At 41.1% G+C, this 23393-nt stretch overlaps 11 protein-coding genes across 12 annotated transcripts; all 11 read left to right on the top strand.

Annotated features, from left to right (window-relative positions):
- Positions 1-430: 430 nt before the first annotated feature.
- LOC145699685 (uncharacterized) lies at positions 431-948 on the top strand. The gene is made up of 2 exons (XM_081776957.1): positions 431-565; positions 609-948. The coding sequence occupies exons 1-2, from the start codon at positions 493-495 to the stop codon at positions 929-931; spliced, it is 396 nt and encodes a 131-aa protein (XP_081633083.1). The 5' UTR covers positions 431-492; the 3' UTR covers positions 932-948.
- A 700-nt stretch (positions 949-1648) lies between these two features.
- LOC145697321 (beta-1,4 N-acetylgalactosaminyltransferase 2-like) lies at positions 1649-3476 on the top strand. Its single transcript, XM_081774507.1, has 6 exons — positions 1649-1767; positions 1812-2439; positions 2479-2790; positions 2836-3023; positions 3071-3235; positions 3276-3476. Exons 2-6 carry the CDS (start codon positions 2210-2212, stop codon positions 3344-3346), a joined length of 966 nt encoding a protein of 321 aa, XP_081630633.1. The 5' UTR covers positions 1649-1767; positions 1812-2209; the 3' UTR covers positions 3347-3476.
- Positions 3477-4102: 626 nt separating this feature from the next.
- LOC145698116 (cytochrome P450 2C42-like) lies at positions 4103-5686 on the top strand. Its single transcript, XM_081775320.1, has 3 exons — positions 4103-4188; positions 4232-4530; positions 4602-5686. The coding sequence occupies exons 1-3, from the start codon at positions 4103-4105 to the stop codon at positions 5684-5686; spliced, it is 1470 nt and encodes a 489-aa protein (XP_081631446.1).
- A 1021-nt stretch (positions 5687-6707) lies between these two features.
- On the top strand, positions 6708-10448 carry LOC145697376 (uncharacterized). The gene is made up of 9 exons (XM_081774569.1): positions 6708-6937; positions 7480-7783; positions 7879-8152; positions 8236-8332; positions 8530-8592; positions 8654-8753; positions 9095-9487; positions 9536-9755; positions 9811-10448. The coding sequence occupies exons 1-9, from the start codon at positions 6892-6894 to the stop codon at positions 9976-9978; spliced, it is 1665 nt and encodes a 554-aa protein (XP_081630695.1). The 5' UTR covers positions 6708-6891; the 3' UTR covers positions 9979-10448.
- Positions 10449-10773: 325 nt separating this feature from the next.
- LOC145699397 (galactose-3-O-sulfotransferase 2-like) lies at positions 10774-12289 on the top strand. Its single transcript, XM_081776668.1, has 4 exons — positions 10774-11072; positions 11116-11392; positions 11434-11966; positions 12009-12289. Exons 1-4 carry the CDS (start codon positions 10794-10796, stop codon positions 12126-12128), a joined length of 1209 nt encoding a protein of 402 aa, XP_081632794.1. The 5' UTR covers positions 10774-10793; the 3' UTR covers positions 12129-12289.
- Positions 12290-12298: 9 nt separating this feature from the next.
- On the top strand, positions 12299-13802 carry LOC145699399 (uridine phosphorylase 1-like). Its single transcript, XM_081776671.1, has 3 exons — positions 12299-12599; positions 12644-12970; positions 13015-13802. The coding sequence occupies exons 1-3, from the start codon at positions 12329-12331 to the stop codon at positions 13404-13406; spliced, it is 990 nt and encodes a 329-aa protein (XP_081632797.1). The 5' UTR covers positions 12299-12328; the 3' UTR covers positions 13407-13802.
- Positions 13803-14695: 893 nt separating this feature from the next.
- LOC145699405 (uncharacterized) lies at positions 14696-15963 on the top strand. Its single transcript, XM_081776677.1, has 3 exons — positions 14696-15372; positions 15424-15640; positions 15680-15963. The coding sequence occupies exons 1-3, from the start codon at positions 15262-15264 to the stop codon at positions 15928-15930; spliced, it is 579 nt and encodes a 192-aa protein (XP_081632803.1). The 5' UTR covers positions 14696-15261; the 3' UTR covers positions 15931-15963.
- Positions 15964-15991: 28 nt separating this feature from the next.
- Positions 15992-18106, top strand: LOC145699400 (U1 small nuclear ribonucleoprotein 70 kDa-like). Its single transcript, XM_081776672.1, has 7 exons — positions 15992-16180; positions 16223-16377; positions 16419-16485; positions 16530-16611; positions 17177-17450; positions 17491-17568; positions 17612-18106. Exons 1-7 carry the CDS (start codon positions 16007-16009, stop codon positions 17748-17750), a joined length of 969 nt encoding a protein of 322 aa, XP_081632798.1. The 5' UTR covers positions 15992-16006; the 3' UTR covers positions 17751-18106.
- A 4-nt stretch (positions 18107-18110) lies between these two features.
- Positions 18111-20144, top strand: LOC145699398 (STE20-related kinase adapter protein alpha-like). The gene is made up of 7 exons (XM_081776669.1): positions 18111-18296; positions 18346-18454; positions 19062-19130; positions 19227-19461; positions 19565-19829; positions 19878-19965; positions 20006-20144. Exons 1-7 carry the CDS (start codon positions 18111-18113, stop codon positions 20080-20082), a joined length of 1029 nt encoding a protein of 342 aa, XP_081632795.1. The 3' UTR covers positions 20083-20144.
- Positions 20145-20171: 27 nt separating this feature from the next.
- Positions 20172-21939, top strand: LOC145699401 (microtubule-associated protein RP/EB family member 1-like). 2 transcript variants are annotated; one of them, XM_081776673.1, is made up of 7 exons: positions 20172-20299; positions 20447-20610; positions 20900-21006; positions 21101-21193; positions 21241-21507; positions 21552-21729; positions 21766-21939. In XM_081776673.1, exons 1-7 carry the CDS (start codon positions 20292-20294, stop codon positions 21786-21788), a joined length of 840 nt encoding a protein of 279 aa, XP_081632799.1. In that variant the 5' UTR covers positions 20172-20291; the 3' UTR covers positions 21789-21939. The 2 variants fall into 2 exon arrangements, with proteins under 2 accessions (XP_081632799.1, XP_081632800.1); XM_081776674.1 differs by having other exon boundaries at positions 21552-21720; positions 21766-21929.
- Positions 21940-22144: 205 nt separating this feature from the next.
- LOC145699407 (putative E3 ubiquitin-protein ligase MARCHF10) lies at positions 22145-23221 on the top strand. The gene is made up of 3 exons (XM_081776678.1): positions 22145-22304; positions 22510-22588; positions 22908-23221. Exons 1-3 carry the CDS (start codon positions 22145-22147, stop codon positions 23077-23079), a joined length of 411 nt encoding a protein of 136 aa, XP_081632804.1. The 3' UTR covers positions 23080-23221.
- Positions 23222-23393: the final 172 nt, after the last annotated feature.

Genomic DNA, 23393 nt, shown 5'->3' with positions numbered 1-23393 from the left:
CTGCCTGGACGACATAACTCTGTGGTCAGACGTAAATTTCCCTCGCAAATATAATGATCCCCTTTCTTTATTTTTCTTTTCTTGAGCTGCGGAATGTTGGATGATTAGGCGCATCGAGTCGAATAAGCGCGCTACCGCGGCTAAGAGGGTTGACTTTCGTGACCTGTGGGTGCACTAACTGCATTGAGGAAATGTTTTTTGGCATAAAACGCGACAATTCTAGTGAGATGACTAGACAGGACATTTTTGGAACTTGTAAAACAAGAGTGCGATAAATCATTCGGACACTCGAACCGCGAGACATAAATTACTAACTCAAGAATTCCCAATTCCCACGACAGATTACTTTTAACTTACAGTCTCTAGAAACAGTCTTATGTTTTTTGCTCAAAGTTCGTTCCATTCCAGATTTCAGTAAATAATACAATCTGAAGGTAGAGTAAAATAACTGAGAAACAGCTGAAAATTGCTTTTTTTTATCTCGAAATTAGTATGAAGTTGCTCATTTCCATCCTTGTTGCTTTCATGGGCCTTGCCAACGGACTCAGCCTTCACAATATCAAAGGTATTGTGTCTTTATTCCTTGAAAACTCAAAATCGGAACCAAGAAACTGGCATTGCTGCTCAGAAAGATCGTATTCGCCGTGACCTTGATAATTACGACGAAGACTCTGATGATGATGATGATGACTACGATGTTGACATTTTTGACATTGCCGACTTCGACTCGCTCGATATGCTTCCAATGGACGATGAAGATGATGGAGAAGACGATTCCGATGATGATCTCGATTTTGACGACTCCTACGATGACAGCGATGACAACGAGGAAATCGAAGATTACGACGTCTTTGAAGACTTCGAAGACTCCGACGAGGAAGATGAAGTTCTCGATGAGGTAGACGACTACTTTCCGAACGAAGAGATCTAAAAAACGAGAACTCTTGTCTTCCTGCCATTTATGAATTGAAATAAACTCGAATAAATGTTTCAAATCAATGATTTAAAATACATTCTTTTCATTTTCATCATTTATCGTTTGTCATCTGACATGTCCTCGGAAATGAGCTCAGCAGGTATCTGCTCAAGACACAGTATACCTATTTCCTATTATCTCTAGAAGACCTCGAAAGTATCCTAGATCTTCTATGTCTCCAAGTAGATATATTTACTGACTAAAGGTAAAGTCTGAATCGAAAAAACAAGGCAAATTTTGGTGCATATTGGATATCTTTTCTTCTTTTTTTTATATTACTTCTTTTTTGCAAGATCCCTTTTCCACGAAATTCGCGAGCGCTCATAAATCAGATAAAATTTTGTTGTGATCGCGAATTCAGTTCATCACTTTCGGTTCATTCATGAATTTTCGAACAAAAGTCAGGATAAAGCACTCTGTAATTACGTGCCTTTTTGTTTTACTCCATGAGAGTGCAAAACTCAACGACCAGTTTTTTGAAGAAAATGCACCGAAACGACAGTTTCACAGAGACTATGTTTAGAGAAAACAAGATGATCAGGATTAACAAGTTTCTTTTACCAGCACTTTCATTCTTTTTCGGCGTTATTTTGGCAGTTTTGGTTCAATCATTTTGAGTTTTATTTGAGTAGATACAAAAATTAACAAAAATTTTCAACCAAAGAAAGCCTTTGTCCTCACTTCCGAAACATCTGAAATATACTTGGAGCCGTACAGTTTTGTCAGACACCCGAAGTTTATTGAAGCAACAGGAGATTCAGAACAACCGCAAACTTCTTTTGGAAAACTAGGTCTTCAATCAAGTTTAACCTCTCCATCGTAAACAAAATTATAGACTACCAGCGCCATGGAACTAGGAATTTACGTCCTTGGTCAAGAAAAATCCCGCCACTTCTGACTCCGCCAGAAAATCTCTTCAAAGATAATACCTGCGCTTGTGGAAAGTACGATTATTCAAAAATCGTCTCGAACAAAGAAGAGCATCTAAAAGACTTTGAAAATTGGAAGCGTGATAATTACTACGATATTGTCAAGCCAGAAGCTATTCTTACAAAATCATTTCTCCCTGTCGAATTTGTTAGCAGCGGATACAAAGTGGAACCAGACGAATCCGTTTTGCTCAAAATTCGAATCGACGCGGAAGATGACATCAAGATTTTTTGCACTTTTTCAACTCGTTATGGCGACATCATTCCTTCTGACTCTTACTCAGCCCCGATACAATCTCGAACGATGGAAATGACAGTAGCTGGGTTCAACGGCGCAATGCTCAGATACATTCCAAACACTTACGACGCCAGAAAACTCGAAGATCTTGTTCAGCTGAAAATTAGCGGATCCGAGTTGGATTTTGAGATTTCCTTTCCAGTAACAATCGAGCGGATGAAAATGCCAGTTCTGAACCATCGTCCAACTTTGGACATCGCGAAGAGAGTCACCATTGTTACAAAAACTTTTCTCAGGTTATCAAGTATATCGAATATTTGACTAAAAATCCTTAGATATCCATGTGTTGAGCGATTAATCAAGTCCGTCGAAAAATTCTATCCTGGAATAACAATCATCGTCGCCGACGACAACCCAGATAGCAATTTCAAAACACTTAGGAGCAAATCAATCACGGTGAAGCAATACAAAATGCCAGAAGCAGAGGGTTGGTTCGCAGGCCGAGCGCTTGGAGCATCACAAGTTCGAACGCAGTTTTATCTTTGGGTCGATGACGACTTTGTTTTGAACGAAGAAACAGATCTTCAACACATGGTCGATGTTGCGGAAGAAAGCGGATTCGACATCATTGGTGGTGCTCTGAACAAGTAAGCAATCGAACTGTTCTAGCATTTTAAATGAATTATGTTAAGGAGATATCAAAGTGGTTGGGCTAGGGAAAGTCATCTTGACCTCCGCCCATCAGAAAATGGCTTCTGTTTCAGCCGACAGGCTTATAAAAATTTCGCACTTCCGGGTTTCGAAAATGAATGCAAAGTCGTCGATGTCATTTCAAACTTCTTCCTCGCCCGAACAACTACATCAGGCAAAATAAGATATGGCAAGTCTTGCACCAAGCTCTTAAAAACGAATCATCGTTATTTTTAGATCCTGAATTCACAAACAAAGGACATCGTGAATTTTTCGTCGACTCGATTGGGCACTTACGAATCGCCTGGTGCTCGAAGTCGATGATTTTGCATAAACCGAATTGCACGCCAAGAAATACTCAGAATAATTACATGGCTGCGCGGTGGAAATCGCTCGAACAAGGTTTCTATTTATGGAATATTGTTGATTTTAATATTTTTAGGATATGAAACTTACCTAGAAGAACTTTGGTATTATCGAAGCCATATAAAATGCTCAACAGAAGATGCTTAGTTTCGATTAAGTTTTCAAATGCAAACAAATGTAAAACATTGAAGACACTGTTTAGCAGATATTTATTTATTTACTTGTGCCCTGAAAAAGAATCTGCCGACACCGTAATGGTAGGAGCGTTCGCAATAAACTCTTGTCTATTATCAACAATAATTGAAATCATCAATTGAAAATTGCGAAAATGTTCGGAGTCGAAAAGATGGCGAAATAAGCAGTCGCGATGAACCCTGGGAACGAATTCTAAAAAGTTCAAATGGTTAGCTGGAATAGATAAACATCGCGCCAAGTCGTTTTCCGTCTATTTGTTTTATTTCTTAGCTGAATAAAATGATAAGCGTCTATAATGATTACGAAGATTGAAGACTTTCAGGTTTCTTCCTTGATTGCAAATAATTGAATGTGCTACCCTATTCTTGTATGCTTTCATTGATAACTAGGGTCTTTACGTGTCAGCAAACTTATAAAAAAGTCATCTTGAGTCAAATGGTTCATTCAAGCACTTGGCTGTAAAAGTGTGAAAAGTTTGCTTGGCACGTAAGGCAGGAACTCTCAGGTTCACTCTCCCTCAAGTGTACATGAGAACAGTTGAAACTTAAAAACAGCAACTCTTTGATAAAGAATCGGATGTTCCCGAAGATCATGGGAAGAGGCAGGTGATATAGAGATGGCGCTGCTTATGGTTGTATTTAACCGGCTGAGGTGCGTTGTAGAATCATCAGCAAAAGAAGCTAGAATAAAAAACTAAAGTAAAAAATAATGATCTGCCTAAACGATCTCCTCGAATCCTCCCTTGAACTTATCATAAAAGACGTTTGCAACAAATGGCGAGCAACAACAAAAAGGTACTTTATCCATATTTCCGAACAAAGACTAACCCTATCTTAGACGCTACAAGCCAAAATTTCCGACAAAAAAGAGCGAAAACTTCGCTTACATCAAGGAAGAAGCCGCTGCAAATCGTCTTCCTAAAGTCTACAAATCCAATCTTGGCATTTATGTCATCACTGACTATGAAATCATGAAAGACGCATTCAACAAAGTCGAGCTCTCTAGCCGATTCGTCAATAAAAAGCTCGTCCAGGCTTCGCTCATCATGCGAGCCCAGCAAGGACTGGCTGCGGTCGCCAAAGCTATTCTCGGGGAAAACTGCCCCTTCTTCAAAAACGGCGATACTGGAACCGAAGGTCTTTCTACAGGCCACTACGATGACTTCCATAAATCCATTCGTCGCGGTTTTTCAAGTCCTTCATCAAAGGCAGCGAGCAAATGGAAGAAATGCTCAGCATAAATGCGGATGATCTCTGCAGCGCTATTCTGGCTCAATCTGGCGAGGGAAATGGAAAAGCTTTTGATCCACGAGTTCTTTTCATGAACGCCACTTTGAACAGTTTGACCGAAGTCGCTCTTGGCAAACGACTTGACATCAACGACCCTGAATTCGAATCTCTCGCTGACAACATCAAAACGATCCTCGGAAACGTCCAGCATCGAGTTTTGACGAAAGTGATTCATTACATCCTCCCAATGAGCATTCTCAAGCTCCCCTTCATGTCTCGACTGATCGACTGGATCAACCCTGGTGAGAAAAGATTCAACGACGCCCTGGTAAAAGGCCTTCTTCCCTACATTCTCCAACAAATCCAGATTCACAAAGAATCATTCATGCCCGGCCAGGCGCGAAACTTCATCGACAGTATGATCGAAAGCTCTCAAAATCGATCAGAAATGAACTTCTACTCCGCTTCCATGTCTGTTGTCTCTCTCTACGTTGCCTCTAGCGATTCCGTGACCGTAACCCTTTGCTGGCTCTTGTTGACGTTGAGCAAGCGACCAGAATTGCAGGCGATCATTCGAGATGAAATCAACACTTCTATTGCCAAGTACGGCCGAATCGTCAGAGGTAGCTGTCACCAAACTCGCGCCATCCTCCTCGAAAACCAGCGACATCGAGTCGTCACCGATTCCCTCCCTCACATGGCAAAAGAAACCATCACTCTCGACAATGTCACGATTCCAAAAGGCGCTCTCGTCCTCGGCTCTCTAACAGCGGTGATGCACAGCGGCAAGAACTTCAAAAGTCCCGAAGTTTTCGACCACACTCGACATTTGGATGACAACGGTCGATTCGTTCACAATCCAAAAATCTGCGCCTTCGGAATTGGAAACCGAAATTGCGTTGGCCTCCGATTGGCTAGGGATGAATATTTCACCTTTGCGAGTCAGATCGTCCGAAAGTTTGAAATTGCGCCAGGCAGCGAAGTCGAGCCAAGCCCAAAGACATGGGGACAGCTTCTTTCACCCGACAACGTTCAATTGAAATTTACTCCTATCGACTGTTAAACTTATCAGTTCCTGTATATTAGTATAATTTTGCACGCAAACTGTAAATAATAAACCGTTCCTTCTTAAAAGAACTTCTTCTTGTCTCCAAATTTTTTCAATAATTCAACCCTTTATCAACAATCTTGTGCTATCAATGCCGATGTTTTCTTGACAATCTTAGGGAGAGTTTATGGTAAAAGGATTTTGGCCGAGGTTGAGATAAGTGGATTGAGAAAAGAGCTATTGCGAGGTGAACCGATTGCAAATCAGAAATCAGTGCGATCAATAGAAAATGCAGAACGCGTAAAATCCGAGCTAGCGAACTTCCGCGGTTGCAGCAGGTGCTCATTCGAGCGGCCCGAGTAATTGACTTGAAAAGACGACCCGTTGCGAAAGTGAAATTCCGTAATAGAAGCGGCGGGTTGGGAACCAATTCGGAAAAGTTCAACTGGTTAGCTGGAACAAACAAACACCATTTTGGATGGTCCGACGGTGGCGACAATGTTTGCTCATTCCTACTAAACAGTTGAAGTAGTTGGAAGCGGCTCTCATCGACGCATATCGTAATCAACAACATGCACGCTTTTCTTCATTAATTTCTTTAAAAAATACAGTAAGTCTTGATAAGTGACAAGTTATGCCGATTTAAAGCCCCATAAAATAATCAGTAGTACCAAAGTTTAGAGGATTTTCGAAAATCTGGTTCTATGAATCAGAGTTGCATATTTTGCTTCAATTCTGCTGAGCTGAGCTGACCTCAGTGAAAATTTCTCTGAGCTGAGCTGAGCGGGCCTTTTTCAGAAGTCATGTAACTCTGCTATGAATCAGAGTACCATAGTCTATGGTCCATAGTCTATGATAACGCCGGGCGGATTTTTCATTCCTTATTTTCAACCTAACCAAGAATTACGGCATGCATATTCTGATAGACTGAAATTCTCGACAGAGACATTCTCATTTCAGATTAGGGTTGAGGTTCGCGCGGGGCCAATGGACGAGGGGCGAGCGAGCGCCCACGGCGACCCGCGCGGAAAAAAAAGCGAAAAAAACAAAAAGTGGAAACATTCCCTCTTCACTCGAGAATCGATACTAAACAAATCACAGAAATATTAACCGCCGGGAAGAGAGAGAGAAAAAGGCGGCCAATAAAACTTAACGCTGTCAGATCGAAAAAAGAGCGAGAAAAGCCAGAAAATCAGAGAAGAAGAGAGAAATTTGGGCTCATGAGTTTTGTAGAACTCGCCCTTGAGGCCGAAAATTTATGTAAAGGTTAGTACTGTTTATATTTATCTTTCAATACAGTAATTTTCTAAGGAAAGTGGGGCGAAATTCGTTGATTTTTTTGTATTTTCTAGCGAAAATTCGGTGATTTCTGACCATTTTTCTTGAAAACTTGAATTTAATACACTCAACAAGATTACTTACTGTCTTATTTTATTGAAAATACAGTTATTTCTCTCAAAAGTGGACTTAATAAACGGTTTTCAGTATTTTTTCGCGCAAGAATCAGATTTTTCTTTTGGTTATTGGGATCTTTTGTTACATAATCCGTTAAAAACTCATTTCACACGGCCAAGTTTTGCCTCATTATCACCTTTCCGATACTTTCCGAGGGTCCAAGTTCAGAGAAGTTCACGGACAAACTCAAACAGAACCGTTTTTCGTCGCCAAATCCTTTGTCATTTTTTATTTGTTCAGAAATGGACGAAGACGGCGATTTCTAGCATTTTTCAAATTTCAAAAGTTTCATCCATGAAAAATTTCAATTTTTCTTTTCAAAATGAATTTCAAATAATGCTTCTTTCTTTCAGAAAATCAGCTAGAAGATGCGATTGCCAAATTCAAGCAAGCACTAGCGCGCGGCTCCACCGATCCAGTAATCACTGCTGCTGTTTACGCCCAAGTCGGGAATGCTTACTTTTACTTGCAAAACTTCGCCCTGGCCAGGGAGTTCCACGAGAAGGAGCTCGAGCTGGCGAGGAGCATGGGAGACTCGGAATTAGAAGCAAACGCACTGGGCAATCTGGGAAACACGATGAGATCTTTGTGTCTTTTCGAAGAAGCTACAGACTTGTGCAGGCAGCAGCTGCAAGTCTGGAGAGAGCTCGGAAATAGGTACATAAATTGTCTTTCTCTACGCTCGTCTTCGTCGAAATAGAGTTCTCTGTAGAATTATGCGCTTTTGGTTTCTTCTGTAAGATTTATTTCAGAAAAGGAGAAGCAAGAGCACTGTATAATCTGGGAAACATCTTTCACAACAAAGCCAAATCGGATCTGAACGGAATATCAAGTCCAGACGCGCAAAAAGCACTGAAGGAAGCGATCACGTACTACGAGTATTATCTGGCGATAGTGAAAGCGATGAACGATCTGGTGTCTATGGGGAAGGCTTACGGGAATCTAGGAAACGCGCATTACCGATTACAATCGTACGAGACTTCAGTTGAATGCCACAGGGAGCGGCTCGAAATTGCAAAGAGCCAGGTATTAATTTAATAAGCGCGAGGGATAAATTATTCCCACTCATTCACAAAGAGGAAGCTCTTCTTTTTCAAATTCTACTTTAGAACGACCAACAAGCCCAAAGAAGGGCGAACACCAATCTCGGCAATTCATTCATCTTCCTTGAAAATTATGAGGAGGCGCTGGTCTGCTATCAAAACGGTAAATCGGACGGTTGGACCCGTTCAGCCTCTATTAGCGCTATACCTATCGTTTATATATTTGACCGCAAGGAGTGCTCATCATGGAACGATCATTTAATTACCATACATATCTTTCTTTTGGGCTGGTGACCTTTCTGGATCATCCCTCCGTGCGGTCACTTATATATAATAATATTTTTTAAATATTTTTTGCAGTGAGACAAATCGCCCAAGATACAAATGAACTCGCAATGGAAGCTCAAGCCTGCTACTGCCTAGGTAGGTTCTTTGTCTCCATTTTGTCAGATAGCTGTACGGTGGCTGGCATTTTCTTTTTTAGGGGCGACGTCTTCGTTAATGAACCGTTACAAAGATGCCATCAAATATTACATCGAACATCTACACATTGCCCAGCGGCTCGCTGACAGAATCGGTGAAGGAAAGTCCATTCTTATTACTATCTTGTTATTTTTTGAAGCAGGGTCAATTATTTTCATACTTCGCAGGGGCTAAAAAGGGCGCTTTCCCCCGGGGATTTCGAACAGCAGGAGGACTACTGCATTTCTCATTTGATTAAACTTGGAGCGGGTAAAGCTCCTGTCAAGCTTTTGCTAATCCCCTTGTTACTAAAATATGAAGACATAGACAGATACAGACAGTCGGTCTTACAGTGGTCTGATCATTAACCTCTGCTCTATCAACCCTAGCGCTAATAAATTTTCGGATCAGTGTTTTCCTACTTGTTTTCTACGTAAGTTCATCACATGATATTTAATTCAGGTCGGGCTTACTGGGCTCTCGGGAACGCGCACAAAAACTTGGGGAATAAAGACCGCGCTGCGTTTTACACGAAGAGACACTTGGAGATCAGCCGAGAGATAGGAGATGAAGAAGCAGCTTGTTTCGCAGAGGAAACGCTACTTCAGTTAGAAACGGCCTCAGAAGCACCATCGTCGCCTTGCAGATCGCTTTTGTGCAGAAGAAGGAGCATGGAACACCTAGATCTTCTTTCAATGACCCCACGAGCAAAGGACAAAAAGAAAAACCCCTTCGCAGCGTTTTTCTCGAAAGAAAAAGCAAAAGACAAACCAGAAAAACGGAAATCATCAGTTGACGTCGACAAGGAAAATACAGAGGATATGTTTGACATGCTCGATCGAGTTCAAAGATCAAGGTGAATTCTAGTTGCTCCTCACAGTCTCTTTCAACCCCACTTATTCAGGATCAATGAGCAAAGATCAGACCAAAAACTTGTGACGAAAAAAGAAGACATCGAAGGACTCTTAGCTGCGATAACAGGAACCAATAACTCCAACAGAAGACTGGAAAACCAAAGAGTATCGCTCGCTGAACTCCAAGAAAAGCAACAACACCACATAAACCAAAGCCAGTCAGATTCCAATCTTCAAAAAATACAACACAAAAAACCAAAGAAAGAAAAGGTAAGAGTGCAAAACTTGACAATAAGGAAGAGAATCTTAACTTTTTCAATTTCAGAAGAAAGAAAAATTCGCAGATGATGACATTTTCGAAGTGCTGATGAAAGGAGCCCAAAGCGGGCGACTCGACGAGCAGCGATCTGGAGTCATTCCTGGTGTCCGTTCCAAACGACCGCAAGTCAGGACGATTCCTGACGACGATTTCTTTGCCAATTTACTAAAGTAAACCTACACAACTCTTCACTATTTTCTTCTATTTCCGTAAAAATCATTTCTGTATATTCAAGAAAATGCTTTTCGCAAATTCCAAAAAAAAATTTAACACTGAAAAAATGAACCAAAGCACCCATCTCACTCCCCGAAATTTGTTAGCTGACCTTTCTATTCGAGCATTTCCTAACCGTTAATTTTCACAGCACAACGCATTCGTATTCTGTATAAAGGAATCGTTCTTCACTCTCTGTCACCGTTCCTACTTTTATACATTCATTTATAATTTAACAAACTTTATTATAAACGGATATCTTCATTTGTTCTCTTCCGGAGTTTCGAGACCAGGAATAACGAACTAAAGTTTAATAAAAGAACTTCGCTTACTTTGATAAATTTATATTTTTGTACATAAATCCCTCGCCATTCCATGTTCCAGGCTTCCGTACTATCTCCGAATAATACATCAACACCATTCAAAGACCCGTGTTTTTATTATGAAAATGAAATGAATAGATGAATCCTTTGCTGATTCTCGTGAGAAAATCATCAAAGATAATTTATTATTTTTGCATAAAAGCAAGGACTCCTTCAAGTACAGTCATCGTAGAGGGTCCGATAACGCGTAGAAATGTAGCTCAAGGTCTAATCTGTGTACTAATAGGGTTTATAAAACGATATGATTAGGCTTTTATATTTCTAGGAGGGTTGAAAAATAGGCTGTTACATTTAAAATAAACGCTGTCTTTGTTTTCAAAATATCAAGAGGAAGGGAAAAAGGATAAAAATAACTTGTAATCAATTTAGATGAACGCCATTTCAATTGGCGGGATGTTCCGGACCGGACTGACACTCGTTATCGTCATTTTGTTGCCACTGCTCTATATTATAAAAGTCAAGCTCGAAGACTCCGTTGAAAGTCAAACAGCCTTCATCAGCGAAGCGGGAGATCTCGTCCCAAGACATCGGCAAAATCACGGGCAACCTCATCAAGATCCACTCGCCAAAGATAATCATTGCCACCCGATGGCGGAGAAGATCATCTTCTTGAAAACACACAAGACGGCTAGCTCGACAGTTCAAAACGTCTTACTTCGCTGGGGCCAAAAAGTAGGACACCTGAAAAGATCATTTACTAGCCTTATTTCTTCAGAATAAGAAAACGTTCGCTCTGCCCAAATCGGGAAAGTCCATCTTCAGCTACTGGAAGTCATTCAAAGTGTCTGATGTTCACGGATATTGCGAGAGTTGCCCTAAACCAGATATCATTGCGCATCATCTTCGATACAGCCCAGACGTTGAGAAGCTCTTTGCGATGGATGAGCCAGTCTATCACTTGTCCATCATTCGGAATCCGACGTCTATGTTTGAATCCGTTTTCAACTACATGAAAGGGGTCGCACCGCAGTTCAAAACAGCCGGCACTCTTGGTAAGAACTACTTTTTTTCTCTCATTTTTAAAGATGAATAGAAAAATTCCTCGACGATCCGCACAAATACATAAAGCATTCGAAGCAAATGACCTCCTTTTTCTCAAGAAATCATTTGACCTACGAGTTCGGCTTCGATCCGATGGAAGAGGAGCCGAAGAAAATCGCTGAAAACTTGAAATTAATCAGTCAGAAATGGAACCTAATTATGATCACAGAACACATGGCTGAAAGCCTCGCTGTTCTGAAGCATGATTTGTGTTTGTCAATCGAAGATATCGCCTGCTTCATCACCAATGCTCGACCGAAAAAAACGGAGTTGTCAAAAAAGACGCAAGAAAAGCTTCTTGAATGGAATCAAGCTGATGCTAGATTATACGACCACTTCAATAGAACCCTTTGGAGGCGAATTTCGCACATCGGGGAGGAAAAAATTGCGCACGACGTCGAAAAAATGCACACACTTATTGACCAACTAACAGAAAAATGCGTCGACGGATATTTACCTAACAGCCAGCTTCATCCAGATTTTCGGACTTATCAGCCGCCTGGATTAATTGTCAAAGGAATTCAGGTACCGAATGCGTTCCAATGGGCTATTGTTAATCTTTCCTAGCTCACGGAGGAGGGATTCAAAGATCCTTTATGCTATCAAATGGCGATGTCCGAGCTTCCCTGGACTCGAGAACTAATGAAAGCGCAAGGAATTCCAACCAATAAGCTCGACAAGTACTAACACAAAATACCTATTTAACTATTTCCAAAACTAATGAATATTCACTGAATATTTAATTTTGATCGCTATAATTCCCACTGTATCTTTTTTCTGTAATCATGACTGTACTGTACTGCCATCCTTCAGTTCCGCCATTCTTTTTTCTGTAAGACGAAATATGAATTCAAGCATTTTTGACTGAATAAATCGCTCAGAAAAGAATGGCATCAGCTTTGAACAACAACGCGGCCCAAGCTGTACCATCAACTGAGCTTCCAAACAAACAAGACAACATCCTTAGACAGCTCAATCCGCACCTTTCTGTTGACGAAGTCGATATTCTGTACCATCTCGCTGTCGATACATCAGACTTGGAAGCGATCAGAAGAAAATACGGCGATGTCAAGTTTGTCTGCATGGGAGGATCTCGTGGGAGAGTCGAGAACTTCGCCAGACAAGCGTATGAAGCGATGAGTGGTTATTATTCAATGCGTAAGCTTCCGATAAAATAACAGTATAAGATCCTGTTTATTTAGCTCCAGATGCGCATACAAACGACATTGCCAGGCGAGCAGGTCGTTTCGTCATGTACAAAGTAGGGCCAGTCCTGACCTTGAATCATGGGATGGGTTTCGGCTCCCTCAACATCGCTCTTCATGAAGTGGCCAAGCTTCTGCGATACGCAGGCGCAACTGATTTTTCTTTCATTCGAATGGGCACTTCTGGGGGACTCGGTGCTGAACCAGGAACGGTAATTATTACGAAAGAAGGGTACGATGCTACTTGTGAGCCAGGATACGAAGTGGTTTCTTGTGGCAAGAAAGTAAGATACGAAGCGAAAGCGGATGAAAAACTCAATCAAGGTAACTGATCATCTTTCCTTCACAGAGATAATCGTTGCTCCTAGAGTTCATCCAGGCCGCTGAGGACCTCTCCATCGACTACCAAATTGGCAATACCATGGGCTGCGATGACTTTTACGAAGCGCAGTGTCGACTGGACGGTGCTCTCTGCGATTACACACTCAAAGACAAGTTCGACTTCATCCGCCGCGCCAACAAAGAAGCGGGTGTTTTCAACATGGAAATGGAGGCAAATGTATTCTTGTCATTCTGTAACAGGGCAAAAATTCCAGGCGCCGTGGTTTGCTGCTCTATCGTCAATCGCTTGAAAGGCGATCAAATCACCTCTACAAAGGAGGAACTGAAGTCGTTTGAGCAACACCCCCTCCAGTTGATCTTGCAAGTTGTGAAGAATCGAGTTGTCGACGGAGCCAAGAAGGAGCTCAAGAATGAATAGCTTTCATTCTAAAATTTAGAATCTAAGTAAATCTTTTGGTGCACACATTTTTCAACTTCTTTACCTTTTTCTTTCACTCACTTTTTAATATTTACGGTTATATCTACACCTGACTTGTTTCAACGAAGTTACGCTCCAAACACTTTTGCCAATAATTATTTATGTTAGGCTATGTTAATTTCACGCACTTTATCAATATGTTGCACTCATTTATTTCTGACACGTTTTTCCTGCCAATCGAGAAGGGTCTTAATTTGACTCAACATTCTCAGAAAGCTTTGCTTCGCTCTTTTATCTATGATCGGCCCTTTGCCTCACTTCTCCTCACACAACCAGGGTCTTCTTTTGCGCACCGCGACTTTATTTCAAACTGCGTCGATAAAGCTTTATCCGCGATTCAAGCTTTTAATTTATTTTCCACTAGAATGTGTGAATCATTTCGTCTGGGAATCGATCAGATAAAAAAAGCTGATAACTAAGTTAGGCTTAGCTGGTGGGGCTATTTTTGGCCATGAAAGCGGCATCCCGCCGCGGGTGAGTTCGCGAGCAGCGCCCTCCTTCTCAGTAACCCAGTATAAAACCAGAGCGCGTTCACAAAAACCATCAGAAAACAACAAACAACGCAGTTTTGTAACAGCATCGAAACAAGAATGAAACCTAACGCGGCCACCTCTACAACTCATAAGAAAATCACACCGAAGAGAAAGGCGCCTGCACCACCACTGATGCCAAAGAGATCGGCTCCATCTTCTCCAGAACTCAAGACACCAAACGATTTCATCATCGACGAGTTTGAAGAATTGGACAATAACAACAAGAATTCTGACGAGCTTACTGACGATGGCACCAAAAGAACCCAGCGTTTCCCTGATCCCTACCTCGGCGAACGAGTGCAACCAGCCATCGAAGCCGACTTCGGCAAAAACAAGATCGACGCAAAAGACAGCTCAGTCATCGGCTTCTACAACCAGGGGAGCAAGCGAGATGACTTCCAGGGCTTGAAGTTTCGACGATACTTTACCTTCAGAACCGACGATGACAAAGAACTCATCGGCTCCTGGCTCACCAAGCCACAACCGCGAGACAATCATCGACGTCCACACTTCCGAAACTAAAACGAAGACACAATCAAATAGACAATATTCTGTATCCAATAATTAGTTATCTTCATAATCTTTCATGTAACTGCCACTTTCACATCATTTAGCAACAACACCGAATTACCAGTAATAAATTGAATTAGATTTCAAGGAGATGTTCCTTTTACCTCTTTTTGCACTATCATAAGCATGAAGCTTTAGAATGATCATAGAAAGACCTTGCTTGAGCAAATGAATCCAAATGGTCTAAAGTCGAAATCTAAAAAGAAAAAATCAAAACCTCGCAAGCCAAAGCCAAGTCTCTGGCAGCGAGATGGTGCTTTAAAATTCATCAGCAGTGGTCTTGATACGGAGCAGTCTCGCGAAGATTTCTTGAAGCGCGAGAGGAAGCGACAGTTTCCAAATGAATCTGATGATTGCTTTGTTGACGATTCGTCTGATGAGGAGCTTGAAATTACAGAACTAGCGCATAAGGACTCAGAAGATAGTGGGGTCCTATGGGGAGTGAAGGCGAATAAGATCATGCAGAAAATGGGCTGGAAACGGGGCGAAGGTCTCGGAAAAATGCTTCCGGAGTTCGGAATCCGATCACTCCGAATTTAAAATATGATCGAATCGGCGGCCAACGACCTGGTCTTGGATTCCAAAAGCCAGTAGAAGAAGCCCCTGGCAAAGCAGCAAAGGAAGGAACAGAGTCTTTGCCGAAAATCGATCCCCATCGAGTCAAGATTTTTCAAAATCGTAGCAACCGGGAAATGGCTGAACAACGCGCTTTCGCTCTTGGACTAACAGAGACTTACAAGCTCAATTCGCTCGATATGAAAGTTGGTGCTCAAGAAGAGATGAAAAATTCTCGTTTATCAAAGGTGAGACCATCATTTCTGTTTCCCGAGATAGCTGTAACATTCTTCCGCTAGATTCAACTGACAAAATGCGAAGAGCACTTTGATGAAATCCTTCAAGGATCTATCAGAGCAAAAGAAGCGCTCATAAGAATCGGTCTTCATATCCACGAAGAGGCAAAACCAGAAATCGTAGGAGGTCGTCTCGATATGTACAAGCAAGAAGCAGCGAGACTTTGGAGCGCAGCAGCAAAAATCATCAATCGAGACTGCCCGTGGGACCTTTATCTAGGTAAAAAATCACCAGTACTGTCTGTCTAAGTATTCTAAGACTTCATTATTCGCGTCAGAGAAGTTTTTCTCGAAGAAGACTTGAAAGCGCATTCCATCATGGAGATTGACGATTCAGACGACGATATTGTCGTTGTTAGCTCTTCAGCGGCTACTGTTCCTGCTAAAAGAAAAGCCCCTTCAAAAGATAAAAAGATAACACCGCCGAAGAACCCGAAAGTGAAGGTCATCACAAGGCGTATTTCTGCTCCCAAGTCATCATCTACAAATGATGTTATTCTGCTCGACTGACATTTTTTTCCACTTATCTTGTAAAGAAACGGATATTTAATAACTACGACTTATCATTTTCCATATTTTTCAGACAATGACGGCATTTCTGCCGCCGAATTTGATCGCGCTTTTCCAGCCTCGGGAGCCGGTCGAGTTCAAGCCTCCAACAGGCGATTTGCCATGGGAGCGCGATCGGACGAAAAATCCCTATTCTGGAATCGCTCCTTTTGTCAACGAGTTTGATCCTTCTACTGAAACGCCACCCAAGGTAAAGGACGCTTTTGGGGGTCAAAATTACGATGCTTCCAAGGTGCGTGTTGAAACTCGGGCTGAGAAAGAAAAGCGAAAGAGAAAAGACAAGCTAGAAAAGGGGATGAAGAAAACGGAGGAAGAGCTAGAGGAGTGGAATCCACACGAAGATGATAAGATCGAATCCGATCCGTTTAAAACCCTCTTTGTTGCTCGGTAAAATGAATTGCTTCATACATGTTTTAACATTGTTTCAGTATAAAATTCGAAACGAGTGAGTCGAAACTCAAACGAGAATTTGAAGAATACGGCCGCATCAAATCGGTAATTTCGATCTTCTATTCCGTACTTTCATTGAAAAATTCCAGATTCGAATGGTCGAAAACCTCAAAAACGGAAAGCCGAAAGGATACGCCTTCGTTGAGTTTGAAAAAGAGCGTGACATGCACTGTAAGTAACCGTAAATTTCTTATTTCTCAAAAATCCCCTTACTCGCCTGGACCAGTAATTGTATATCCCAGACGATTGTCCCGATAACGGGAGCAGTGGCGAAAAAATTACGTTGAAAAAGTTAAAAAAGAAAATTTTTCGGTTTGTATTTCGGGTAGTATACCAGCCGGTTAGTATTTCATTCAATTTCCATTTACCACTTTCATTTTACGATAAGTACTAAGTACTGAATTTCTACAAGTGCTCTCATCTGTACAGTAAGTATAGAGTAAGTACTTTAGTAGCGATTTTAGTACAGGTAAAGTAATCCAGGTCGAGTAAAAAATCAAAATTCGTTGCCGCGAAAGTTGATCGTCAAAAAAGAGATGATGGTAAAAAAAGATGATCTTCTGATATTTCTAGAGTAACCTTAAGTATCCATTATCTAACAGTATTTAAATGTTGAGCAGGTTTTTATTCATTTTAATTTGGAGTGCGACTTAAAAGATTAGAAAAAAGGGAAAAGCAAAATAAAATAATTTCGGTTATTTCGATAAAATATACTTTTATTTTCATTTTTTGCTAGCTGCATACAAATACGCTGATGGTCGAAAAATTGACGGTAAGAGGGTGCTGGTGGACGTCGAGCGCGGGCGAACCGTAAAGGGCTGGCGTCCGCGACGCCTCGGTGGTGGACTCGGAAACTCCCGCCGAGCCCCGTCGCCAATCCGCGCGGAAGTGGACGAGCTCCGTCGCCGGGGCGGTTACGGCTTCGCTGGGGATGAAAAACGTGACCAGGCTAGGGAACGGGCTAAGTTGCTCGATCGTTCCAAGAGAGAAAAGAAAGACGAAGAAAAACGGTAACTTCGAGGTGTAGAATCGTCTTTAACCTCTTCCTAGTTCACGAAGATCTCGCTCACGTGACCGAGACGGTCGAAGGAAACGATCAAGATCCAGAGATCGAAAGCGCGACCGACGGTGAGTTTTAAAGGCATCCAAAAATAATGAATAGCGTTGTTAGAGATCGCTCACGTGATCGCCGAGATCGAAGACGAGGGGACAAGGAGGTTGACATCAAGACCGATCCTGGAGTCAAAACCGACTTCGACGCAGGAGCCAATGGCGACGCGTACGTCAAGGCAGAAAAGATGGATGACTAATTTCATCATCCAAAATGTCCTCTTATTTGATTCTCTTCCTTGATTTCAAGGGGAAATCAGAACTCATCAAACTCCAACTTAGCTCTCAGAGCAAAAAAACTTTTCGTAAATTACAAATGCGTTATTTACGGCTCAAAATAATCTCGTGTCCATTTAAAAATTAATAATTGAATAACTATCTACTCCCTTTTCCGCTACTCTTCTCTCTTTAAATACTTTTGTCACTTTATATAGGTCACCATTTAGTACATTTTTGATTGTCTTAGTAAAAATTAAACCACCAACTGCCCCTCACGAACATTTTTTCAATGTTTATATTTTAATCCGCGAAAAAAATACGTCCCGAGTAACGAAAATGTAATGACTTTATATTCAGAATTGAATGTTATGAACTGGTTAATCGGACAGAGCCACACCTTTCCCACCACGATTTATGTCAGGGCGAACAATCGGGGGCAAATACAGATTTCGAGGCTCACCGAGCATGAAAAATTAACGACAGCGCAGCTGAAAGATTTGAGTAATGAGATTTTGCTGCAACGAAAGGTAGAAAAAGGCCTCGCAGAAGGGATCAGAGACTAAGTAGTAGTTATAGCTTCGTTCGACGCATATTGTGAGGATTCTTGGGAGCAAGGTCGTTGGCTCTAGAATATGTGTGGATACGGAGTATTGTCAATTTGGATCGATAAGCGACATTATCTCAGGCAGAGTTCGAAATCTGAAAGAAAATGGCGACTGCCACTGCCAAGCGACTGCCAACTTTTTTTGAATGGCGACTGCCACTGCCAACTGACTGCCAGCATTTTGTAAATTGCAACTGCCACTGCCAAGTGACTGCCAAAATCGGCAGCTGCCACTGGCAGCTGCCAATCGACTGCCAAATACTGCCGATTTCAATACTATTTTTAACAAATTTTAAAGTCAAACTTAGTTCAAAACAGTCTTATTCACAAGTAAAGCATATAAAAGAGACGATATCTGAAATTTAAATATCTCTTCTGATTAAAAAAATTGAAAAATACAGGTCAAAGGAGCGAATTTGAATCATTAGCGTTGTTTTTTGTGGTTCTAGAAAGAAAACTTTAGAAAGAAATTAATATCTTTCGAAGTGGCATTCGGTTGGCAGCTGCCAGTAACTGCCAGCACTTGTAAAATGTAACTGCCACTGCCAAGTGACTGCCGAAATTGGCAGCTGCCAGTGGCAGTCGTGGCAGTACTGCCAACAAGTTTCGAACTCTGATCTCAGGTAATTTATTAGAGCGCGTTCATTTATTTTGAAAAAAATAATTCTAATTGATTAAATATTTTCAGCACATTTTCAACACGGCCTCGATTTGCAAGCAGTAAGCCTAATTGCTCGCGGCGTGGCTCTTGGTTTAGGCACATGGGTGGGATCGCTCTTCCAGATGGTGCCCGATCAATTATTCAATAGTAGACTTGTCAAAATTTCACGACGCACGTCTCCACCCATTTGAGATTACCTCCACTCGAACGAAATCGTGCACAGATCGCTGCGTGGCTCCCACATCCTCGTCAATTCCAAGGGCGTCGTAAAACTCTCCGGATTTCGCTACTCGATTGATTTGACGCGCCAGCGAGAGAAAAAGAAGAGCTTCAAATATGTCTATGATCCAGAAGGGCTACCATGGCTGGCTCCAGAGATTTTGGAACAGAATTGCTGCGGATTTGGGCTTTTATCCGATATGTACAGGTGAGTTAACTTCTCAACAGATTTGAAGCGCAACTAAATAGTTATTATTAAATAAAAACAAAGAAAAGCTGTTATGCGCCAATTGTAAAATTTATTTTTTTAGCTTTGGAATCGTCCTCTGCGAGCTACTAAACGGCATTGTTCCTTTTTCAAACAACCCAGCGACGCTTATCATGCTTGATAAGCTACGCGGCCGCCAACCAGTCGTCATGGACAAGTCGACCATGGAAGACGTAGAAAACGCGTACCAGGACCCAGTCTACGAGCCTTACGTGACGAGAAAAATCCCGAAAGTCTGGCATTTACTTGTGTCATCGTTGACCACCAGAGCGCCTGAAAAAAGATTGACTGCCAAGGCATTTCTCAGAGTACGCTCTTACCCCCATTTCATCCCTTTTTAACCCACCCTTTTTCAGAATAATGGGTTGAAATTTACGCAAGGAACTCTTGTCGAAAAACTTCTTCCAGTTCAAGCGATGACTCTGAATCATTTGCGAAATAATGGTTAATCTTTCCTTTCATATATTCTTACTCTTTATTTTAGATCCAGACTACTTCCCTATCACAGATGAGATCAGAGAACCCAGTTTTGAGCAAGCCAAGTGGATTTTTTCGAACTGAAAAATAATTTTTGTTTTACCTTTACCTTCAAAAAAGCAAATTTCGCACAGCCTTTTGACAATAGCGTCGCCCAAACAATAACGCCCACTAAATGTCTCGAAACCAGTTGGTCCAGATTTTGGCGACCAACCAAATCGGTTTCGAGTCATTTTGTAGGCGCCGACTTTTTCGCATTAGCGGATTTTTTTGAGAAAATCAGAGTGCGGGAAATGGAGACGTAAGTTGGCGATTCTATTGCAAAGTCGTGCATGAATTTTAATAGCATCAAAGTCGTTCCTGAAAACTATTTTTAAGTTTAAACAAACAGATAAATATATCAGTATATCAGCTAATAATCAACTATCGTAAATAATATTTTTGTCAGTAGAATGGCTGTCAACGTCGCCTTAACTTCAGCTACCTCCGATAACCTCAGTCGCCATGATATGATTTCTTGGATAAATACTTCGCTCAGCCTTCAGCACAAGAAAATTGAGGAACTTTGCAGCGGCGCTGTTTACTGCCAGTTTATGGATATGCTTTTCCCAGGTACACTAGAGTACCTTTACGGCCTCAAATTTGAAAAGAGGAGGATAGACTCGATAACGCTAGCGGCGTAATTTAGGTTCTTTGAATTTGCGAAAAGTGAAGTGGAACTCGAAACTCGAGCATGAACATGTGGCAAATTTTAAAGTTCTTCAAGCTTCCTTCAAATTATTAAATGTCGATAAGGTTTACTTTTCAATGTTAGTTTCGTGAAACAAAAATGTTGTCCTCGTTGTCTCCACCTAACCCCTCATCTTTCGAACCGTTATAAATCAAGCCACATTTGGTTTAGGTTCCATCCGACTAAAGACAGTAAAGTACAATGCAAAACACGAGCACGAATATGTTAATAACTTCAAAGTCTTGCAAAACTCGTTCAAAAAGATGGGCGTAGATAAGGTTTGTCTTCATCAAAATTATAACTCTGCACTTGATGTTTCAGTATCATCGTTTAGTTTCTCATATTTAACCTCCTTTTCAATTCTTTTTGTAGGTTATTCCTGTGGAGCGACTGGTAAAAGGCAGATTCCAAGATAATTTCGAATTCGTTCAATGGTTTAAAAAGTTTTTCGACGCTAACTATCAGGTAAATCAAAAATAACGCAAAATCCTTTTTTAATTCCAATTTCAAAGGGAGAACCTTATGATCCCGTTCATGCGAGAGCGAACGCTGGTGTGGCTCCCGCTTCAAAACCCGCTGCAGTTTCTACAACAGCAAAGAAAGCACCCGCTCGAGCTGGAGCTCCAGCTGCTCGGGTCCCCGCTGCCCCTAGAACTCCTGCATCGACTCGACCCAGTAACACTGGCGCTGGTGGAGATTCGAAACGACTTCAGGGACAAGTTGACGAGCTCAACAGTCAACTCGCCACTTTGAAAGACTCCCTCGAATCCCTAGAAAAGGTAAAGAAAAGAATGTTGTCTGAACAGGCCTTGAATTCGTTCAGGAACGGGACTTCTACTTCGAAAAACTGCGAGACATCGAACTCATGTGCAATAACGTCTGCGGTGAGGAAGCAGCAGAAGAGCCAGACCCAGAATCGGAAGTCTACAAAGTCACCAAAAAGATCCTCGATGTTCTTTACGCCACTGCTGATGGTTTTGAAGTGCCTGAAGGTGCTGAGGGTAAAATAAATGGGAAAACTAACGACTTTTATTCAGAAGAAGAACAAGATGAATACTAATCACTCCGTCAATTCCAACGATTTCCGCCGTTCCCACTTTTATTTACCAATCTGATATCAACAACGATTCCAACATGTACAACCATCCTCTTTTGTTACTTACAGTAGTCCAATTGCCACTCCACCATTCTTTGATAAAAATCATTTTCATCTTCTTTTCAAAAATATATATAAAAAACATTAAACCAACGAGAATTAAAAAAGTTGCACGACTGTTTATTATTCGTTAAATCAATCGTTTTGTAGGTAGTTATTCATTTTTGCTCTTATCTTTTCGTTTCCGAGAAAATTCAATTTTGCCCAACAAAAGTTGTTTCAATTTTTCCAAATGTCATTTACGAGTGAAATTGTTACAGATGAGCAGCAGATTATCGAAAAACAAAAACGGAAAACAGAAGAAAGCTAAAAAAGCGAAAGAAGCAGTGGTTCTGCCAGTGGATCAATGTGTTTGTAGAATTTGTATGAGTGACTTGGATGGTCTTAAAAATCCCTTATTGGCTCCATGTTTTTGCAAAGGTAAGAAAGAAGTTTTGGTGTTCTTCTGGTGAGGTGCATTTCTATGTTTATTACTACTGATGCTGTGAATAAATATTTCAAGAAATATTTCGGTGCTATGAAAAACATTTGGGTAAATGTTTTTCTTCTGTCTATATCTGATTAAGTTGTAGTTTGCTCTAGGAAAAATGTAGAATCAAGTGTGCCTGAATCAATATATGTTTAGGATCGCTAAAGTTCATTCATTTGGTGTGTCTTGTGGAGTGGCTGAAATCTAGGCCTCATTCTATCCCGACGTTTTTTTGGTGAGCCGAAATCAGAAACTTACTAACCGACGATTAATTGACTTTACTTGAAAATCAAAAATGCGTGAAGAAAAACTCACAAAAGATTTCTTTACCGCTGGATTAATTCTTTTCCCTTTCATATTGATTTTAGCTTTTCCCGATTTTTATGATGGAAATATTTCTATTGTGAAAAGCCTTGACAACTCTCTGCGTCAGAGCGTTTGAAAACAGACAGGAGTCACGGAAAAGTCTATTACCCGAAAATAAGACTCGATAAAACGAAGTTATTGGCCTATTTTTGTCTTGTCTCGATCTTTTTTAAAGACGATATTATTAGTGATCTCTGTCAGAAACAATTTAATCCTTCCTCCATTTCCCTCGTCGAGAGCTATTCTTCAGAGCAGCAGAAGAAAAAGATAGAGAATAATCCACAAGAGATGCGCAAGGCTTTCAATGAGACCATTTCAAATATTGATTCTATCCAGAGGCGGCTTAACAAGCTGCTTTGATCATTAAATCTGTTCTTCAACAAATTATTTTTATATCTTACAAAAATATTTTATTTTTATTATTCAAAAATCGAGAAAAAATAGGTTTGAATTGATATCTTTTGTTCAGAATGGCAGTCTTTAGTCCGGGGACTGCCTCTGCAGGAAAGGGTTCTAGCGCCAGACAAAATTATAATTATTAGGAGCAGAATGAAAATCATGACTTGTTATTTTGTCTATCAAGACTCCCGGCTCATCTTATTTTGAATGTGATAATTATATCACCGAGCATCATGCATGGTGGGCATCCATGGTGAGAGTATCGTACGATATCC

This window comes from Oikopleura dioica, chromosome 2, assembly GCF_907165135.1.
Source record: "Oikopleura dioica chromosome 2, OKI2018_I68_1.0, whole genome shotgun sequence".
In the NCBI taxonomy this organism is placed as follows: Eukaryota; Metazoa; Chordata; class Appendicularia; order Copelata; family Oikopleuridae; genus Oikopleura; species Oikopleura dioica.
Note: the sequence above shows the minus strand (reverse complement) of the source record. Positions and strands in the feature narration are given on the sequence as shown.

Bases quoted from the DNA above. Each gene is read 5' to 3' on its own strand.
- LOC145699685 (XM_081776957.1), top strand. From the start codon at position 493: ATGAAGTTGCTCATTTCCATCCTTGTTGCTTTCATGGGCCTTGCCAAC. The intron at 566-608 runs GTATTGTGTCTT...ATCGGAACCAAG, and splicing joins CAGCCTTCACAATATCAAAG to AAACTGGCATTGCTGCTCAG.
- LOC145697321 (XM_081774507.1), top strand. From the start codon at position 2,210: ATGGAAATGACAGTAGCTGGGTTCAACGGCGCAATGCTCAGATACATT. The intron at 2,440-2,478 runs GTTATCAAGTAT...AAAAATCCTTAG, and splicing joins GTTACAAAAACTTTTCTCAG to ATATCCATGTGTTGAGCGAT. The intron at 3,236-3,275 runs GTTTCTATTTAT...TAATATTTTTAG, and splicing joins GTGGAAATCGCTCGAACAAG to GATATGAAACTTACCTAGAA.
- LOC145698116 (XM_081775320.1), top strand. From the start codon at position 4,103: ATGATCTGCCTAAACGATCTCCTCGAATCCTCCCTTGAACTTATCATA. The intron at 4,189-4,231 runs GTACTTTATCCA...ACCCTATCTTAG, and splicing joins TGGCGAGCAACAACAAAAAG to ACGCTACAAGCCAAAATTTC. The intron at 4,531-4,601 runs GTCTTTCTACAG...CCTTCATCAAAG, and splicing joins CGGCGATACTGGAACCGAAG to GCAGCGAGCAAATGGAAGAA.
- LOC145697376 (XM_081774569.1), top strand. From the start codon at position 6,892: ATGAGTTTTGTAGAACTCGCCCTTGAGGCCGAAAATTTATGTAAAG. The intron at 6,938-7,479 runs GTTAGTACTGTT...TCTTTCTTTCAG, and splicing joins GGCCGAAAATTTATGTAAAG to AAAATCAGCTAGAAGATGCG. The intron at 9,756-9,810 runs GTAAGAGTGCAA...TTTCAATTTCAG, and splicing joins AAAAACCAAAGAAAGAAAAG to AAGAAAGAAAAATTCGCAGA.
- LOC145699397 (XM_081776668.1), top strand. From the start codon at position 10,794: ATGTTCCGGACCGGACTGACACTCGTTATCGTCATTTTGTTGCCACTG. The intron at 11,393-11,433 runs GTAAGAACTACT...AAAGATGAATAG, and splicing joins CAAAACAGCCGGCACTCTTG to AAAAATTCCTCGACGATCCG. The intron at 11,967-12,008 runs GTACCGAATGCG...AATCTTTCCTAG, and splicing joins TAATTGTCAAAGGAATTCAG to CTCACGGAGGAGGGATTCAA.
- LOC145699399 (XM_081776671.1), top strand. From the start codon at position 12,329: ATGGCATCAGCTTTGAACAACAACGCGGCCCAAGCTGTACCATCAACT. The intron at 12,600-12,643 runs GTAAGCTTCCGA...CTGTTTATTTAG, and splicing joins GAGTGGTTATTATTCAATGC to CTCCAGATGCGCATACAAAC. The intron at 12,971-13,014 runs GTAACTGATCAT...CGTTGCTCCTAG, and splicing joins GGATGAAAAACTCAATCAAG to AGTTCATCCAGGCCGCTGAG.
- LOC145699405 (XM_081776677.1), top strand. From the start codon at position 15,262: ATGGCTGAACAACGCGCTTTCGCTCTTGGACTAACAGAGACTTACAAG. The intron at 15,373-15,423 runs GTGAGACCATCA...TTCTTCCGCTAG, and splicing joins AAAATTCTCGTTTATCAAAG to ATTCAACTGACAAAATGCGA. The intron at 15,641-15,679 runs GTAAAAAATCAC...AAGTATTCTAAG, and splicing joins CCCGTGGGACCTTTATCTAG to ACTTCATTATTCGCGTCAGA.
- LOC145699400 (XM_081776672.1), top strand. From the start codon at position 16,007: ATGACGGCATTTCTGCCGCCGAATTTGATCGCGCTTTTCCAGCCTCGG. The intron at 16,181-16,222 runs GTAAAGGACGCT...GATGCTTCCAAG, and splicing joins CTACTGAAACGCCACCCAAG to GTGCGTGTTGAAACTCGGGC. The intron at 16,612-17,176 runs GTAAGTAACCGT...ATTTTTTGCTAG, and splicing joins AAAAGAGCGTGACATGCACT to CTGCATACAAATACGCTGAT.
- LOC145699398 (XM_081776669.1), top strand. From the start codon at position 18,111: ATGACTTTATATTCAGAATTGAATGTTATGAACTGGTTAATCGGACAG. The intron at 19,462-19,564 runs GTGAGTTAACTT...TTATTTTTTTAG, and splicing joins CTTTTATCCGATATGTACAG to CTTTGGAATCGTCCTCTGCG. The intron at 19,830-19,877 runs GTACGCTCTTAC...ACCCTTTTTCAG, and splicing joins CTGCCAAGGCATTTCTCAGA to AATAATGGGTTGAAATTTAC.
- LOC145699401 (XM_081776673.1), top strand. The intron at 21,007-21,100 runs GTTTGTCTTCAT...TTCTTTTTGTAG, and splicing joins AAAAGATGGGCGTAGATAAG to GTTATTCCTGTGGAGCGACT. The intron at 21,730-21,765 runs GTAAAATAAATG...ACTTTTATTCAG, and splicing joins AGTGCCTGAAGGTGCTGAGG to AAGAAGAACAAGATGAATAC.
- LOC145699407 (XM_081776678.1), top strand. From the start codon at position 22,145: ATGAGCAGCAGATTATCGAAAAACAAAAACGGAAAACAGAAGAAAGCT. The intron at 22,305-22,509 runs GTAAGAAAGAAG...ATATATGTTTAG, and splicing joins GGCTCCATGTTTTTGCAAAG to GATCGCTAAAGTTCATTCAT. The intron at 22,589-22,907 runs GTGAGCCGAAAT...CGATATTATTAG, and splicing joins TCTATCCCGACGTTTTTTTG to TGATCTCTGTCAGAAACAAT.